The 16,307-nt window shown below is 41.4% G+C and overlaps 1 protein-coding gene across 3 annotated transcripts in view; it reads right to left on the bottom strand.

Moving 5' to 3' along the window:
- Nucleotides 1-9,749: 9,749 nt before the first annotated feature.
- The window catches only part of CD1D (CD1d molecule), a 39,467-nt gene continuing 32,909 nt past the window's right edge, over nt 9,750-16,307 (bottom strand). Inside the window, exons 1-6 of one of the 3 annotated variants that reach the window (XM_032260749.1) lie at nt 13,293-14,197; nt 12,654-12,920; nt 11,745-12,020; nt 10,957-11,235; nt 10,506-10,599; nt 9,750-10,341 (exon numbers count right to left, since the gene is read on the bottom strand). In XM_032260749.1, coding sequence (XP_032116640.1) covers nt 10,332-10,341; nt 10,506-10,599; nt 10,957-11,235; nt 11,745-12,020; nt 12,654-12,920; nt 13,293-13,350 — 984 coding nt within the window. In that variant the 5' untranslated portion in view covers nt 13,351-14,197 and the 3' untranslated portion in view covers nt 9,750-10,331. Of the gene's footprint in view, nt 10,342-10,505; nt 10,600-10,956; nt 11,236-11,744; nt 12,021-12,653; nt 12,921-13,053; nt 13,175-13,292; nt 14,198-16,307 lie in introns of those variants that run through there. The other 2 variants (XM_032260750.1, XM_032260748.1) reach the window with 2 other exon arrangements.

Here is a 16,307-nt window from a genome sequence, read left to right as displayed (position 1 = left end):
AGACCATCCTGGTCAACATGGTGAAACCCCGTCTCTACTAAAAATACAAAAAAATTAGCTGGGCGTGGTGGCGCGTGCCTGTAATCCCAGCTACTCAGGAGGCTGAGGCAGGAGAATTGCCTGAACCCAGGAGGCGGAGGTTGCGGTGAGCTGAGATCGCGCCATTGCACTCCAGCCTGGGTAACAAGAGCGAAACTCTGTCCCAAAAAAAAAAAAAAACTTAGGTGCTATTATCAAAATTTGATTTTGCCTTAGCAAAAATTAAGTAATCCACATAGGTCATCACAATAAGAAAAATAAAAAGCTTCAAAAAAAAAAAAACAACATTTCATAGACCAATGCTGGTGATGATGAATTGATACTCAGCTGATACCCTGAATTAGATAAAATTAAGTTTGGCTGTGAGCAACAGAAAATTCCAACTGACAATATCTTTTAAAAGATGTAACCAAGTACCATAGGTCACCTGGTAATCCTAGCATTTTGGGAGGCCAAGGTGAGCAGAAGTGATCCTGAGTTCAGGATCAGCTAGATCAGCCTGGAGGCCAACATGCTGAAACTCCACCTCTACTAAAAATACAAAAATTAGGCCGGGCGCGGTGGCTCAAGCCTGTAATCCCAGCACTTTGGGAGGCCGAGGCGGGTGGATCACGAGGTCAAGAGATCGAGATCATCCTGGTCAACATGGTGAAACCCCGTCTCTACTAAAAACTACAAAAAATTAGCTGGGCATGGTGGCGCGTGCCTGTAGTCCCAGCTACTAGGAGGCTGAGGCAGGAGAATTGCTTGAACCCAGGAGGCGGAGGTTGCGGTGAGCCGAGATCGCGCCATTGCACTCCAGCCTGGGTAACAAGAGCGAAACTCCGTCTCCAAAAAAAAAAAAAAAAAAAAAATACAAAAATTAGCCAGGCGTGATGGTGGGTGCCTGTAATTTCGGCCATTCAGGAGGCTGAAGGAGAAGATTTGCTTGAACCTAGGAAGCAGAGGTTGCAGTGAGCCAAGATCGCGCCACTGCACTCCAGCTTGGGCGACAGTGAGACTCCGTCTCAAAAAAAAATGCAACCACATTTATCTCTCTCTCTCATAAAAAGACAGGAGTAGGCAATGCAGGGTTAATGTGGCATTCCATGGTTCTCAGCTTCCTTTTTTGTTTTGGAGCAGTTTTATTTTTTGGTTTTGTTTTGGTCTTTACCACAGTTAGTCCTCATTCCAGTGGTCATCCCACACTCTGAGTTGACTGCCAGAGTTCTTTCCGTCAACTCCACCTTCCAGCCAGCAATAAGAGGAGGGGAACAAGGGAGCACATCCACATCCCAGGATTTCAGAGCTGCTTTCTGCAGGAGTTATACATCACATTTGTCGAATTGTAATCACATAACCACAACCAACTCAAAGGGTGGCCAAGAAACATAGCTTTTATTCTGCCCTACTAATAATGAGCAGGCTTCAGCTATTCTAGAGGAAGTGACAAACATATCCTAGGAGACAACCAGCATTCCCTGCCATGTAACCCATTTGGCAAGCCATTTACCCAGTTAGCTGTGTAGGTCTGTAGTTAGTAAACAGTTTTACTAGAATGGGCAATCTGGAAATAGCTCAAGGACTCGTGGCTGCATTTCTCACTTTATACCCGTATTAAGATTCATATCTGTTTCAAATAGTTTCCTTTCTAAAGCCATATCTGGCATTCTCTAGGAAGTAGAGTTAGCTGTGCATTTGGATGAAGGGGGGTGCAGTTATGTCAACTAGTATCTTTGTATTAGGGAAAAAAAAAACAGAATTATACCTCAAGAAGAATCTTGGTGCTCTCTATGAGTGCTATAAGCCTCCTGAAAGCCAGCCTAAGATTCAAGCAGAAGTCTTTGAGTAGATTTGCAAAAGCCACAAGAAATTTCCAACTGCCAATTCCACTTGTAGGTCAACCTATTGTTAAAATTACTTTTCTGTATTTAACAGATGATAGAAAATAGTTTAACATCAGGTATATGTTAGAATACCTAATCTAAAAGTTGCTGCTGCTTTAAAAATAATTCAAATAAATGCAACATAAATAGTATCTTTGAGAGATGTGAAGCCTATTCATTCTGACAGATAACAAAATCTGCCCTTGGCTTTGCTAGAACATCAGAAAGCTGTATGTCTGAACTAGATCCTGTTATGTTGTATAGAATTACTTTTCCCAGTCTTTGTCATAGACTGACATTATCATCTTACTTTAAGAGGCTTAATCATAAAATGACCTATGCACCTCATAAAGTTTACTGAAAGAACTTTTCTGAAAACATCGTTTACTGCGTTAAACAGTTTCTCCTCTATAGGAGCTGATGGAAGAAATGTCCTTGTGGCCTCAGGACCAGGAATAGCTGTAATTCTCCTAAACAACCTATTGTCTACCTTTTAGACACTGTGAGTATGTAACTGATACTGTCTTAATCATCATGGTCCTCTAACAACGTGTGACCCACATCTAACCAGAGCATAGGGTATCATGGCACTTCTTTAAAACTTACTCCATTCTTGTCTTCATCTTATTTTGTTGGCCATATATTTCCCTGGATCCTATTCCTGTATTGTTATTAATATATTCTTAGAGCCAAAAAGTTATTGTGAATTTAAGCATAGATTTCTGAGCTTCTGCATGATTTGGGGGGAGCCTTAAGACAGAATTTTTAATAACAAGTATGCAGAAACGGCATTTTCATCTCTACTGCCATCTAGTGATAGAATACAAAAATTTATCTCAATCTGTTGGGGTTTTGTTTGTTTTGGGGTTTGTATTTTTCCAACAGTTTTTGGGATACAGGTGGTTTTTAGTTACATGATAAGTTATTTAGTAGTGATATCTGAGATTTTAGTGCACCCATCACCCAGCAGTGTACACTGTATAGAATATGTAGTATTTTATCCCTCACCCCCTCTCAACTTACCCTGCCAAGTACCCGAAGTCCATTACGTGGCTCTTATGCCTTTGTGACCGCATAGCTTAGCTCCCACTTATAAGTGAGACATAAAATATTTGGTTTTTCATTCCTGAGTCACTTCATTTAGAGAAATGGTCTCCAGCTCCATCCAAGTTGCTGCAAAATACATTATTTTGTTCCATTTTATAGCTGAGTAGTATCCCATAGTAAATACATAACACATTTTCTTTATCCACTCATTGGTCAGTGAGCACTTAGGTTCCATATCTTTGCATTTGCGAATTGTGCTGCTATAAACATGCATGTACATGTCTTTTTCATATAATGACTTTTTTTCCTTTGAGTAGGTACCCAATAGCGGGATTGCTGGATCGAATGATAGTTCTTCTTTGAGCTCTTTAAGGAGTCTCTATACCGTTTTCCAGATTGGTTGTACTAATTTATATCCCCACCAGCAGTGTATCAGTATTCCCTTTTCACCACATTGCACCAACATCTGTTGTTTTTTTACTTTTTAATTATGACTACCATTGCAGGAGTAAGGTGGTATCTCGTTGTGGTTTTAATTTTCAATTCTCTGATGATTAGAGACATTCAGCATTTTTCCCACTTTTGTTGACTGTTTGTATATCTTCTTTTGAGAATTGCCTATTCATGTAATTTGCCCACTTTTTGGTGTAATTATTGGTCATTTGCTTGCTGACTTATTTGAGTTACATGAAGATTTTGGATATTAGTCCTTTGTCAGATGCATAGTCTATGAATATTTTCTCCCACTCCTGCCTCTACTAGAAATACAAAAATTAGCTGGGTGTGGTCGCAGGAACCTGTAATTCCAGCTACTCAGGAGGCTGAGGCAGGAGAATAGCTTAAAACCAGGAGATGGAGGCTGGAGTGAGCTGAGACTGTGCCACCGCACTCCAGGTTGGATGACAGAAGTGAGACTCTGTCTCAAAAAAAAAAAAAAAAGTTCAGTTTTACTTTGTAAAATTAAGAATTTCTCTTCAACAAGGTATGCACTGAGAAAGTTAATATGTAGACAATTGAGGAAACTATTTGAAATTTTAACAATAAAATGGGTATATATAACATATATGAGATATACACCCATATATAAATTTGGAGATGTTTGTTGATTATGTATACATACATAGAGAGAACAGACTAGACTGTTGGGAAGGTCTTCAAGAAAGTGCTGAATGCCATGCATCAATACACGAAGCATACAGTACGATATTTATGTTGCAATTAGAATTGTACACATCAAATAATACCACCTTTTTTATATATATAATTGAGATTTTATTAGTTGTGTTGAAGGTTGGTACACAGATATTTCAATTCTTAACATATGTACTAAAAATGTTAAAAAGCCATGTATTGTAATTATTTTTTAAAGTTATTCCAGTGACTTTCCAGCTTAAAATTTGGAGGCAAATTTTCCTTAAGAGGCTGTCAAATACCAGTGTCTTAACATGTTGATAAACTGTTGCAGACATCCCACGAATTCAAAATTGAATAGCATATACACTACATACTCAAATTTTTAATATTTCACAGCACATTAACAAAGTTATTAGAAAAACAAGAGTACCATGACCGAAGATGTTACAGAGTACACACAACTCTGACAGGGAGAGCCATGAGCAAGGAGTGGTTTTCTTTAGGAAACAATTCTATTAAAAAACAACATGGGACTGGAAGTAATTTAAAATGTTCAAGACATTAGAGGCATGACTGTGATTCCATATTGCCATTTAGTAAGTTTTGTATTGTAGAATATTAAAAACTAATCCCCCATCCATGGAATATGAAGCTGACACCCAAGACAGTCAAAGTCTTCCATCATTCGATATCCCATATTATTTTCTGGTTGTACCAAAAAATAAGCAATCAGAAAATTATTTCACCTTTAAAAAAAAAAAAAAAAAAGCACTTGTATTTAAAAAATGGGATGTGATTCACTCCTTCTTAAAAATGTTTCTAGAGCTATCGAAAACCTTACATTTACAGAATATTCCTCTGGGTTGTACAAGAAAGGAGACAGGGACGGCCGATAAGATATGGAATATAATACTAATCAGACTTGGCTTCTTTCTCTGCAGCTTCAGAGGCTGGACTCTCAGTTTTAGTTTCTTTGTTTTAGAAAGTAAATCTTCTTTAGTTTCTTGATTATCTATGCTGGCCCATTTTCCCTTTCCTCCCTTTTTCTTTCTCCCTTTTGTTTGTACCTTTTTGTCTGAAGATTTGTCCTTTTCTGTTGCATTTTTTTTTTTTTTTTGAGATGTTGCTCATCACCAAGGATGGAGCGTAGTGGCAAGATCTTGGCTCACTGCACCTCCACCTCCCAGGTTCAAGTGATTCTCCTGTCTCAGCCTTCCAAGTAATTGGGATTATAGGCACCCACCACCGTGACGGGCTAATTTTTGTATTTTTAGTAGGGACAGGGTTTCACCATGTTGGCCAGGCTGGTCTCGAACTCCTGACCTCAGGTGATCTGCCCACCTCAGCCTCCCAAAGTGCTGGGATTACAGGCCTGAGCCACCACACTGGGACTCCTGCTGCCTTTTCCAGCTTCATTTCTACTTTTGCAGGAGCAAATATATGGCTTTTTAGATTTTCAGTACTTATGTTAAGAATTGAAATATGTGTACTGACCCTCAACACAACCAATAAAATCTCAATTATAAAAGAAAAAAGGTGTTATTAGAGTTGGTGTGTACAACTCTAATTGCAACACAGGTATTTTACTGTATGCTTCATGTATTGATGCATTGCATTCAGCACTTTCTTGAAGACCTTCCCAACAGCTGCTTAGGAGGGCCTTTGAGACTCCCCTAGCCCACAACAGCCAAATCACTATCAACACATTCCTGGCCAAGGAGCCAAAACCTTGTCAAAAAAACCTGAAACCTAAATTATTGCATCTGGACAATGAGATGCCAGAACCTCACCCTGTCACCCACTTGAGCAAGTGCTTGAACAACCGCTTGCTTGCTGTTGACCAACTCCTCTTCCTTCCCTCTGTCTAATTCCTCTTTTGCCACGCAGGGTTCCATTACTTCCCTGCCATATAAATCCCTAATTTTAGTCAATCAAGGAAGTGGATTTGAGATTGATTTCCTATCTCCTCGGCTGTAGCACTCAATTAAAACACTCTGCCCTGGCAATACTTACTGCCTCAGTAACTGATTTTCTATGTGGCAAGCAGCAGGGCATAGACCAAACTCCTAGCGTTTTAATAACACTAGATTGCTTTTGCATTCCTATGAAAATCCTAAGAGTGTATATTTTTGCCTCCATTTAACCAAAGAAGAGAATGAAGATCAAGGAGGTTTTCCAAAGTCATTCACTTAACAGCAGAACCAGCACTTTTATTCTCAGACAGAAGTATAAGAAAAGTTCAGGAGAGGAATTAATCCAGAAGGCATAGTTAAAAACAGGACAATGTAAGAGTTTGAAAAGATAATGACACATATAAAACGACAGGTATTCCTAATGTGAAAATCCGAAATACAAAATCCTCCAGAATTTAAAACATTTTGAGCACTGACATGATGCTGAAAGAAAATACTCATTGGAGCATTTCAAATTTCAGATGTCGCAATTAGAGATGCTCAGCTGGTGGGTATACACAAATATTCCAAAAGTTTTAGAAAATCTGAAATCTGAAACACTTCTGATTCCAAGCACTTCAGATAAAGGATGCTCAAACTATGAAAGAAAAAAAAATCAATTTTCAATTATAGCCAATCCCAAGAAGGCAGGAGGAGTAACAGGAAAATAAAGAGGAATACTTCAACCAAAAGTAAAATCAGCTAAGTGTCCCCAGGGTCCATGTACATCAGAGAGGGTGCTTTCAATCACAAACAAGAGAAAACCCAAATTGATGGGGTGAAACAGTAAAGAAAATGTATCATCTAGCATCACTGAGAAGTCCAGGGTTCATGCAGGCTTTGGATACAGTTTAATCTGGACTCTTCTGAGAGACTGTTGCCTCTACCTTCTGGCCTGTGGGATTTCTCTGGTGCTGAAAAAATATGACTTAAGCAGTTTCAGGCTTCATATCTCACACCACAAAATCTAGGACAAGAGAGAGCATCTCTTTTCCCTATTGTCAAAGACAAGAATAAGCACCATGTCAACAATGTCATTTAAAAACAGATCCGGCCGGGCACGGTGGCTCAAGCCTGTAATCCCAGCACTTTGGGAGGCCGAGGCGGGTGGATCACGAGGTCAAGAGATCGAGACCATCCTGGTCAACATGGTGAAACCCCGTCTCTACTAAAAATACAAAAAAATCAGCTGGGCATGGTGGCGTGTGCCTGTAATCCCAGCTGCTCAGGAGGCTGAGGCAGGAGAATTGCCTGAACCCAGGAGGCGGAGGTTGCGGTGAGCCGAGATCGTGCCATTGCACTCCAGCCTGGGTAACAAGAGCGAAACTCCGTCTCAAAAAAAAAAAAAAAAAAAACAGATCCATAGCCCTGAACCACCACTATGAGCAAGGGTAAGTGGAGCCTATACAATGATTGGCTTAAATCTCAAGTTACCTTCCATCCTTTAGCCTATCACATTGTAAAGGATGAGTTCTCCTGGTTGCCTTAGGCTGATCACTAGAGCTGAAGGCGGTATCGACCAACCAAAAGACAGATGAGTACTATGCAATGTGGCAAGGTGGATTGAAACCCAAATGGATTGGAACCAATCGTGTATAACCCAGATAGAAGACTGCAGCAGTCCCTTCTTTACCCTCCTCTATCCCATATTTTTCTTTTCCTCTTCTCCCATCACAGCTTCATTTTCCAAAAATTTCTGTATATGCAGCTACTTCCCACTGCACCTGGTCTGCGTGGATGTTTCCCTTGCCTTGGGCCCCTCTCCTCAGCTTCCTAAAAAAATTAGAGCTAAGTCCCTTTCTGCAAGTTCATCTCAAATAAATTACTATACTAGGAAACTAAGAAAGAAACAAAAAAATGAAAATGGCAAACAGCAGAATCATAGGAAATATTTGTTCAATTAATTCACGAATCCTAAAGTAATTGAAGTCTAGCGATGGCTATCTTGACAAATACTATCATTTGGGGGTCAATAGACAATCCTCATGATTCAAAAATGTGATATTTGCTAGTTTGCCTGCTTGTTAAAATTTATTTGTAACCGCTAGATTTATATTCGTAGCACTTTCACAATCACTCATGAATATGTGCAGAGAGGTACAACATTTGAGTCCCCCAAAGAACATGTTCTCAACTAAGGGCAAAAAAGGTGGTGCTCTGCCTTCAGGTTCCAGCTCTCACACGGTTAAAAAAGGGCCCTTTCTGTGACCTAGGTAATGCCAACTTTTCCAGTTTTGTGTTTTTTGGTGGTGACTTCACAATCTTAAATAGTTGCCAAGTGTAGTAAGTGCTGCCTCATTTTCCTAAGCATAAGCATGCCGTGACTTGCCTTACAGAGAAAAATGTGTGTGTTAGAAAAGCTCTGTTACAGGGCCGGGTGCGGTGGCTCAAGCCTGTAATCCCAGCACTTTGTGAGGCCGAGGCGGGTGGATCACGAGGTCAAGAGATCGAGACCATACTGGTCAACACGGTGAAACCCCGTCTCTACTAAAATACAAAAAGTTAGCTGGGCATGGTGGCGCGTGCCTGTAATCCCAGCGACTCAGGAGGCTGAGGCAGGAGAATTGCCTGAACCCAGGAGGCGGAGGTTGCGGTGAGCCGGGATCGCGCCATTGCACTCCAGCCTGGGTAACATGAGTGAAACTCCGTCTCAAAAAAAAAAAAAAAAACCAAAAGAAAAGCTCTGTTACAGCTACAGGATTGCTGACTATGAGTTCAATGTTAATAAATCAACAGTCCAGTAAATGCAGGAAATGAGAGGAGGAAATTCACCCACCTGTGGGTGAGGCTGCTTGTGAAAGTAACATCTGTATGCTATGCGGAAGCTATGGGAAAATAGCTACATTTGTAGATTCATGAGATGAAAACCGTTTTTATAAGTGTAGTGGACAGCATTGCTGTGAGGCTGAAAACCAAATAAATTTGTGATCATGTTAACCAAGGTCAGATAGTGTTTTATTATACAGAATTACCGCATATAAGGAATTCATTGTAAATATATACATATATAAAATAAGATGATTTTAAAAAGGAACACACATAAAACAAGCTTATGTATTAATCAATTAACAAAAATGTTGGGAAAAATCTCACAAGAACCGAACTCCTATATTTCCCCTGGGAACAACGGCTCAGTGCTCACGAATTCAGTGTTTGCCTCAACTACACAGAACATAACTGCCATGAATAATGAGAATGTGCAATAAGTACATTACTTCCTTGGATCTCACTTCAATCTTGAGGAGCAACACCCTTGTTCCCTTCTTCACTCATTTTCCTTCAGTGACACACTTGTACAACATCTCAGGCATCTTCCACATCAGTACCTTTCAAATTTTAATGGACTTTTTGAGTATCCTGCTGATTTTCCAAAACGCAAATGATAATTCAGTAAATCTCAGTTGAGGTCCAAATTCGACCTTTCTATCAAGCTCCAATGTGAGAACTCTGCTGCTTGTCCTTGAACCAATGAATAGTAAAGACATGCACCCTGCCTTGCACACTTGGAACAGTAAATGAACTCTAATAGCTCTCTATAGTTGAATGATAGGAGTGATAAGAGGAAAAATTATTTCTCCTCTGGAGCTCAGGAAGAAACTATAGAACTAGGAATGCACAAAATCTCCTCCAAGTGAGAAAACTTTTCATCAGAAGCCTTTCAAATGTCTCAACTACTTCAAAAGCACTAGGAAATAAAAGAATTTTTTTAAAAAAAAGACTACAAATTTGGCATAAATTCAACAGAGTTTTATTGAGAACATGTTTCATGCAGGCAAGATCCTTCACCAGGGATGCATATAATAACACACATATTTTGCATTGAAGGAGCTGAAAAATTAGAAGGAAAAGGAGAACCTAAATAACTGCAACAAAGGAAAAGAAGTAAGGAGTGCAGTTAGCAAATATGGCTGAAATGTGGCGGGAGCTCAGACCAGGGGGAGACCGCTTCCCACGTGTGAGTCAGGGAAGGCCCTCTGGAGGAAGGGAATCTAAAGGGGGCTGTTGATACATTAATGGCTGAGCGTGTGGAGGTGGCTAGGACTCCATTCCATTCAGAGATAAAATTTGAATTTTAAAGCCCGAAAACCCAGGTCAGAACAACAAATTCTGCAAAATTGCATTTTTCAATTATATTGATAAACGATTGTTAAGCAGAAACAAGCAAAAATAACAAAGTTTTACAAGGAGAGTGAAAAGGATGTCATCACCACGACATGTTCAGGTGTGTCCTGAGCCCTTAGGCTGCTGGTTCCTTATCTCAAAAGAATGGTGACGAGAAGGCTCATGGTGTGTCTCAATGGAAGCTGGATGAGAACAGAGATAGAAGTCGCTCTGAATAAGGTAGAGGTGAGAATTGAGAAGTAAGAGGGAAGGGGGCTGGGGAGAGAACTGAGAAGACAAACAAAAACCATGGAAATACAAGTGGCGTAGGGGGTAGGAGTAGGAAAGGCACACGAAAAGAACTCACCGGCGTTTCCTGAACCAAAATGCAAGACATATTATCACAAGAAGTAAAGGCACTATCACCGCCAAGATGATCAAGCCCACGGAATTGTGATGTCCTGTGAATTTGGGGAGACACCAAAGTGTTATTTTAAATCCACCCCATTTTACCTCATCCACTCCCTGTTTCACTGCATTACCCTGGGCTTCGCATTTTTATTTGAGTGTCATTTACTAATCTCTTTTCTTTCTATATTTTCTTCTCATCCCTGCTCAGAGATGGAGTCTTCATCTAACCCTCAGCATCCTCCTGCATCTACAGGGCCCTCATTTTCAACACTTCTATTTCTTAGATTACCTGTTTTTATTCATGATGGGGTTGTCATCCCAAAAATCCTAAAATTTTCAGCTTGCCCTCCCTCTATGCTGAGGACCACCTCCTGGCATTTCCAGCCTGGGCTCCAGCTCCTTCTCACCCCAGTAGAGGACGATGTCCTGGCCTTCTAAACTGCTGTGCTTCACCCGACAGGCCAGGCCGGCCGCCTCCCCAGTGGCCACCTCCAGGGTTGCTCGGAGATACCATGTCTCATCAGCATTGGGCAGGACGTCCCCTCGCTGAGTGCCCGCCTGCTCCTGCTCACCCCGCATCCACATCACCCACACGGACTTTGGGTAGAATCCTGAGACATGGCACACCAGCAGCAAACGGCCAGGGCCAAGACTGGAGCCACTGGACAGCCAGGCCTCAGGCTTCACTGCAAAGGTCAGAAAAGATATTCACATAGAGACTTGGAGTTTCATATCTCCACATGAGTTTAGAAGTTTAGATAGAAACACCTTTCCCATTTCTCTTTTTTTTTTTTTTTTTTTTGAAACAGCTTCTCACTGTGTCACTATGCTGGAGTACAGTGGCATAATTATAAATTGTAGCTCACTGTAGCCTCAAATTCTTGGGCTCAAGTGATCCTCCTGCCTCAGCCTCTTGAGTAGCTAGGACTACAGGTGTGTGCTACCATGACCGGCTAATTTATTTTTATTTTTTAGAGATGGGGGTCTCACTCTGTTGCTCAGGCTGGGCTGGGACTCCTGCCCTTAAGTGGTCCTCCAGCCTCAGCTTCCCAAAGCACTGGGATTACAGTTGTGAGCCCCTGTACCCAGCCATTCCCACTTCTGGGTGGCTTCTCCTTATTCTGAATTTGAAGGGGGTGGTAGCCGGGTATGATTTTCAAATCACTAGTTCTTGGAGTGAGGGTGCAAGACTGACCTTGCTGCTGGAGATGTGCCTTTCCTGAATCAAGAAGACCCAAGAGTAAACGTGGGAGGGTTTCATTGAGACGGTGTACTAGGACCTTGTTGACCTGATCCTGATTGACTGCTCTGCAGAAACGCTCGGCCGCATTTCCAGCCCCTGGAGATGGCAAACATGAATCCTCCTGGAAGCTCATGAAATCTGATCCTTGATAAGCTACCCGAATGAAGCCTCTTGGTACTTTTCCAGAGTGCAGCTCACAGCCTCCTATCACCTGTAACTCAAAAGGATCTGGGGTCATGGATTAGAGGAAAAGGGAGAGAAAACGTAAAATGAAATGAGCAGTAGCAGAAGGGGGAAGTCTTCAGGGTTTGACGGGATGGACTAAAATTTGGTTTGGTCAGGGATTCAGAGAAAGGGGAATTAGTGGAAGCTGTAGGTGGAGGAAAAGACTAGTAACATGAGGAAGAGGGCAAATTGGTCAAAGAAGGTGGTGTGAATGCTGTGCATGAGGAAGGACTTGGTGTAAGAGAACTGGGATTATAACAACTTGGGTTGAATGGCATGCAACGGGTTACAATGAGAATGCATATGGAGACTGCTGAAGAGAATGAATGAGAAAGTGAGAAAGCTGAAGGTATCTGGTTGTAGGGCAGGAAAAAGTGTGGCCATGGGATACCTGTAAGAAAAGTTAATAAAGCACAACCCTGCAATCAATCAGAGAGGAGTTCGTAAGTAGCAGATGTGTTTGAAGAATTAGGGCCTGGATGATAGACCTTGCCCAACTGTATGCAATTGCAGTTTTATGGTGGAAAGAATAGAATAAGATACAGAAGAAAGTCAGGCTGTTTCCTACAGGAGTAAGGAACATGTGACATCCCCTTCTCCCACCTCCCTACTTCCCATGGAGGAAACTGAACTCACATTTAAACTGCAATACACTGGCGTAGCTATGAATTCCCTCGTTAAACCGAATGAAGTGTATATGGATTAGCGTTTCCAGTTCCATCCACTCCTCATTGCTGAAGTTTCCCCTGGACCAGGGCCACAGGAAAATGATGGTGCCGGAATTGCTGTCCCAGGTGTGAGTCTGCAAATCATCCAGCCAACCTGAGCCCAGATTTCGTACCCAGGAATGGTTATAAAAGGATGAGATCTGGATGGCATGAAAGGAGACCGGCTCCTTGAGCCCTGTGGCAAAAGAACAGATAGAATGGGGAGAAAGACATTAGAAAGAGAATGGAGAGAGAACGTTGCCAGAGTAGGGAAACTCAGAATCTGGAGAAAAGGGGATCTATCATGATGTTAGCAGACCTTTGCTTACCACAGAGTCCCATGCCTTAGCAACCACCTTCTTAAGAGCTCGGGAACCTGGAGTCATGGACAGTCAGAATGGAACCAGCCTGGCACTCTCACTCTCCAGATACATGCTAGGGAAAACACACACACACACACACACACACACACACACAGAGAGAGAGAGAGAGAGAGAGAGAGAGAGAGAGAGAAAGAGAGAGAAAGAGAACTTCATGCAGCCAACTGGGCAGTTCTCAGAGTTCTTACCATCTGCACTTTCACCACCCGGGAGAACAGCTATCAATGGAAGTAGCAGAAACAGCATGTCATTTGCAGATGTGATTTCCTTCTCTCACAAAAACTGATCTTTGATTTCTGTTCCAAACACAGCTACCCCACGATATCTCTAGTCTGACTTCTTTCTGCAACCAACAGACACACCTCCCCTGACTGCAACAAAGAAAATCTATGCTCTCACAAACCCTGAAACGCCTACTCAGTCTCTCATTTCCCTCTGGTTCTGACTCTCCTCTCTAGTTTCCAGCTTCTCTCCTTGTCGCCAACTTCCAACGTGTTCACCTTCCCCTAATTCATCTTCTCTGGAACAAGTCTTAAGTGGCTTTGAGAAGCCACTTAACCACTAAGGACATTTTTTTCCCCATTCATACAATAAGAGCACAAAACTAAATGGCTCCCAGTGCACTGCCCAATGCTCCCATGTCCCTGCACTTTTGATCACTCTGTCCTTTTCAATACTTTCCCATGTATTTGCTTCCCTTGTCTCATCCCCAACCCCACTACATTCATTTCTGGTTTAACATTGGTTCTTTTGCTTTTTCAGAATCCCCTGTGACTGCCCTGTGTGACAGTATAAACTAACATTTTCTCCATTATTCTTAGAGAAGAGCCAGTAACCATCACAAAAAACCACAGGAACACTAAAACATATAAAGACAATGTCCTCTGTTTGATTTTCATTGATATACATTCACTCACCCATCAGCCTCTCTCAGCGCCTGCCTGGAGCCAAGCATCTTGCTACACTGAAGAATATGCTATGGTTGACAACACAATCGCTTTATTCGAGGAGCTTACTGAGGGAGAAAAGCATGCCAAGAACTATAAAACTTGGTGTACTGAGTTTTATTACATTGTAAACACTCTCTGGATAAAAAACAAGCCTCTTGAAATATTATTTTCTAAAATGGGGACTCTTAACCAACGTTTGCCAGCCCAGAATTTTGACTTCAGTAGTTGACTTGGAGTGTTAGTTCCATGCTGTTAGCATACTGTATCCCCCCACCTAACAGAGTACCTGGCAAGTGATAGGTGTTAGTGAATATTTGTCAAATGAATGAATGAATTCAGTCTATGCATTCATTTTTTAATTATGGAGGAGATACCAACATAAAATTTTTTAGTATACTTTATGTTCTGGGTACATGTGCAGATCGTGCAGGATTGTTACGTAGGTATACATGTACCCTGGTGGTGGTTTGCTGCATCCATCGCCCCATTGTCTACATTAGCCATTGCTCCTAATGCTATCCCTCCCCAATTCCCCCACCCGCTGCTATTCCTCCCCTAACCCCCCAGACCCCGGTGTGTGGTGTTCCCTTCCCTGTGTCCATGTGTTCTCATTGGTCAACAACCACTTATGAGTGAGAACATGTGGTGTTTGGTTTTCTGTTCTTGTGTCAGTTTGCTGAGAATGATGGTTTCCAGTTTCATCCATGTCCCTGCAAAGAACATGAACTCATCCTTTTTATGGCTGCTTAGTATTCCGTGGTGTATAGGTGCCACATTTTCTTTATTCAGTCTATCATTGATGGGCATTTGGGTTGGTTCCAAGTCTTTGCTATTGTGAACAGTGCCACAATAAACATACATGTGCATGTGTCTTTATAATAGAATTATTTATAAAATATCATAAAGGCTACTTATAATCATATGTAGTAAGATGAGAGTCTTATGTAGTTTTATTTAGGATAAAAGTACAAGTTACTAACATGAAATTTACATACAGGATCCTGCTATAAATTTCCTATAACTTATAAGAAACTAGTCAGAACTTGGGAGCAGTAAAGTTAATGGAGTATTCCAAAGACTTTATCCCAGGATCCCTTCTTATTAGTCCTACTTGGATGTTTCAGGGTAGTTTTGTCATAAACAAGTGTCTGCTGGACAGATTTACATTCCTCTTTTATGCTGCTTATAACTGTTCAAGGGCTTCTAAATATGTGCTTGTGCTTTGTAGGTACCATCCATGTAAATGTGTTTGGGATATTTACTTTTTCGAATTTCAAAACAAAAATTATCTGAAGCTAATTTGGGGGAAACATTTTTTTTCTTGCGACAGGGCTTCACTCTGTTACTCAGGCTTGAGGGCAGTGAAATGATCATAGCTCACTGTAATCGCAGGCTCCTGGCCTCAAGCAGCTGTCCTGTGTGTCACCCTCCCAAAGTGCTAGATTTATTTGCATGAGCCACCATGCCTGGCCTGCAAATAACTTTTTTTTTTTTTAGTTAGAGTCTCGATCTGTCATCCAGGCTGGAGTGCAGTGGTGTGATCTCGGCTTACTGCAACCTCTGTCTCCCAGCTTCAAGAAATTATCCTCCCTCGGCCTCCCAGGTAGCTAGAATTATAGACATGCACCATCATGCCCAGCTAACTTTTGTATTATTAATAGATACTGGGTTTCATCACGTTGGTCTCGAACTCCTGACCTCAGGTGATCCACCCACCTCGGCCTCCCAAAGTACTGGAATTACAGATAATTTTTTTTGTGGGGGGAAGTGACATCACTTTTCTGAGCCCTAGGTTTCCAACTTTTTTATTTTTTATTTCGTATTTTTATTTTACTTTAGGTGCATACTATATCTGGCATTTTTCCCCATGTTATCCCTCCCCACCCTCCCCACCCCCTACTGTCTCTCCCCTGCCCGCCCCCAACTGCCCCCAGTGTGTGATGCTGCTCTCCCTGAATCCACATGTTCTCATTGTTCAACATCCACCTATGAGTGAGAATATGCGGTGTTTGATTTTCTGTTCTTGTGTCAGTTTGCTGAGAAGGATGGTTTCCAGATTCATCCAAGTCCCTACAAAGGACACAAACTCATCGTTTTTTATGGCTGCATAGTATTCCATGGTGTATATGTACCACATTTTCTTTGTCCAGTCTATCATAATTTTTTAAAATTAGGATTAGCATACAAAAAAGCTGGAAAGAGCTTCACTTTCATACTTATAATTTTTTGACAATGGACTATCAAAATCACAAC

Source organism: Sapajus apella, unplaced genomic scaffold, assembly GCF_009761245.1.
Source record: "Sapajus apella isolate SASKATOON/1434 unplaced genomic scaffold, GSC_monkey_1.0 scaffold119, whole genome shotgun sequence".
In the NCBI taxonomy this organism is placed as follows: domain Eukaryota; kingdom Metazoa; phylum Chordata; class Mammalia; order Primates; family Cebidae; genus Sapajus; species Sapajus apella.
The sequence above is the reverse complement of the archived record's forward strand: the minus strand, read 5'-3'. Positions and strand labels throughout refer to the sequence as shown.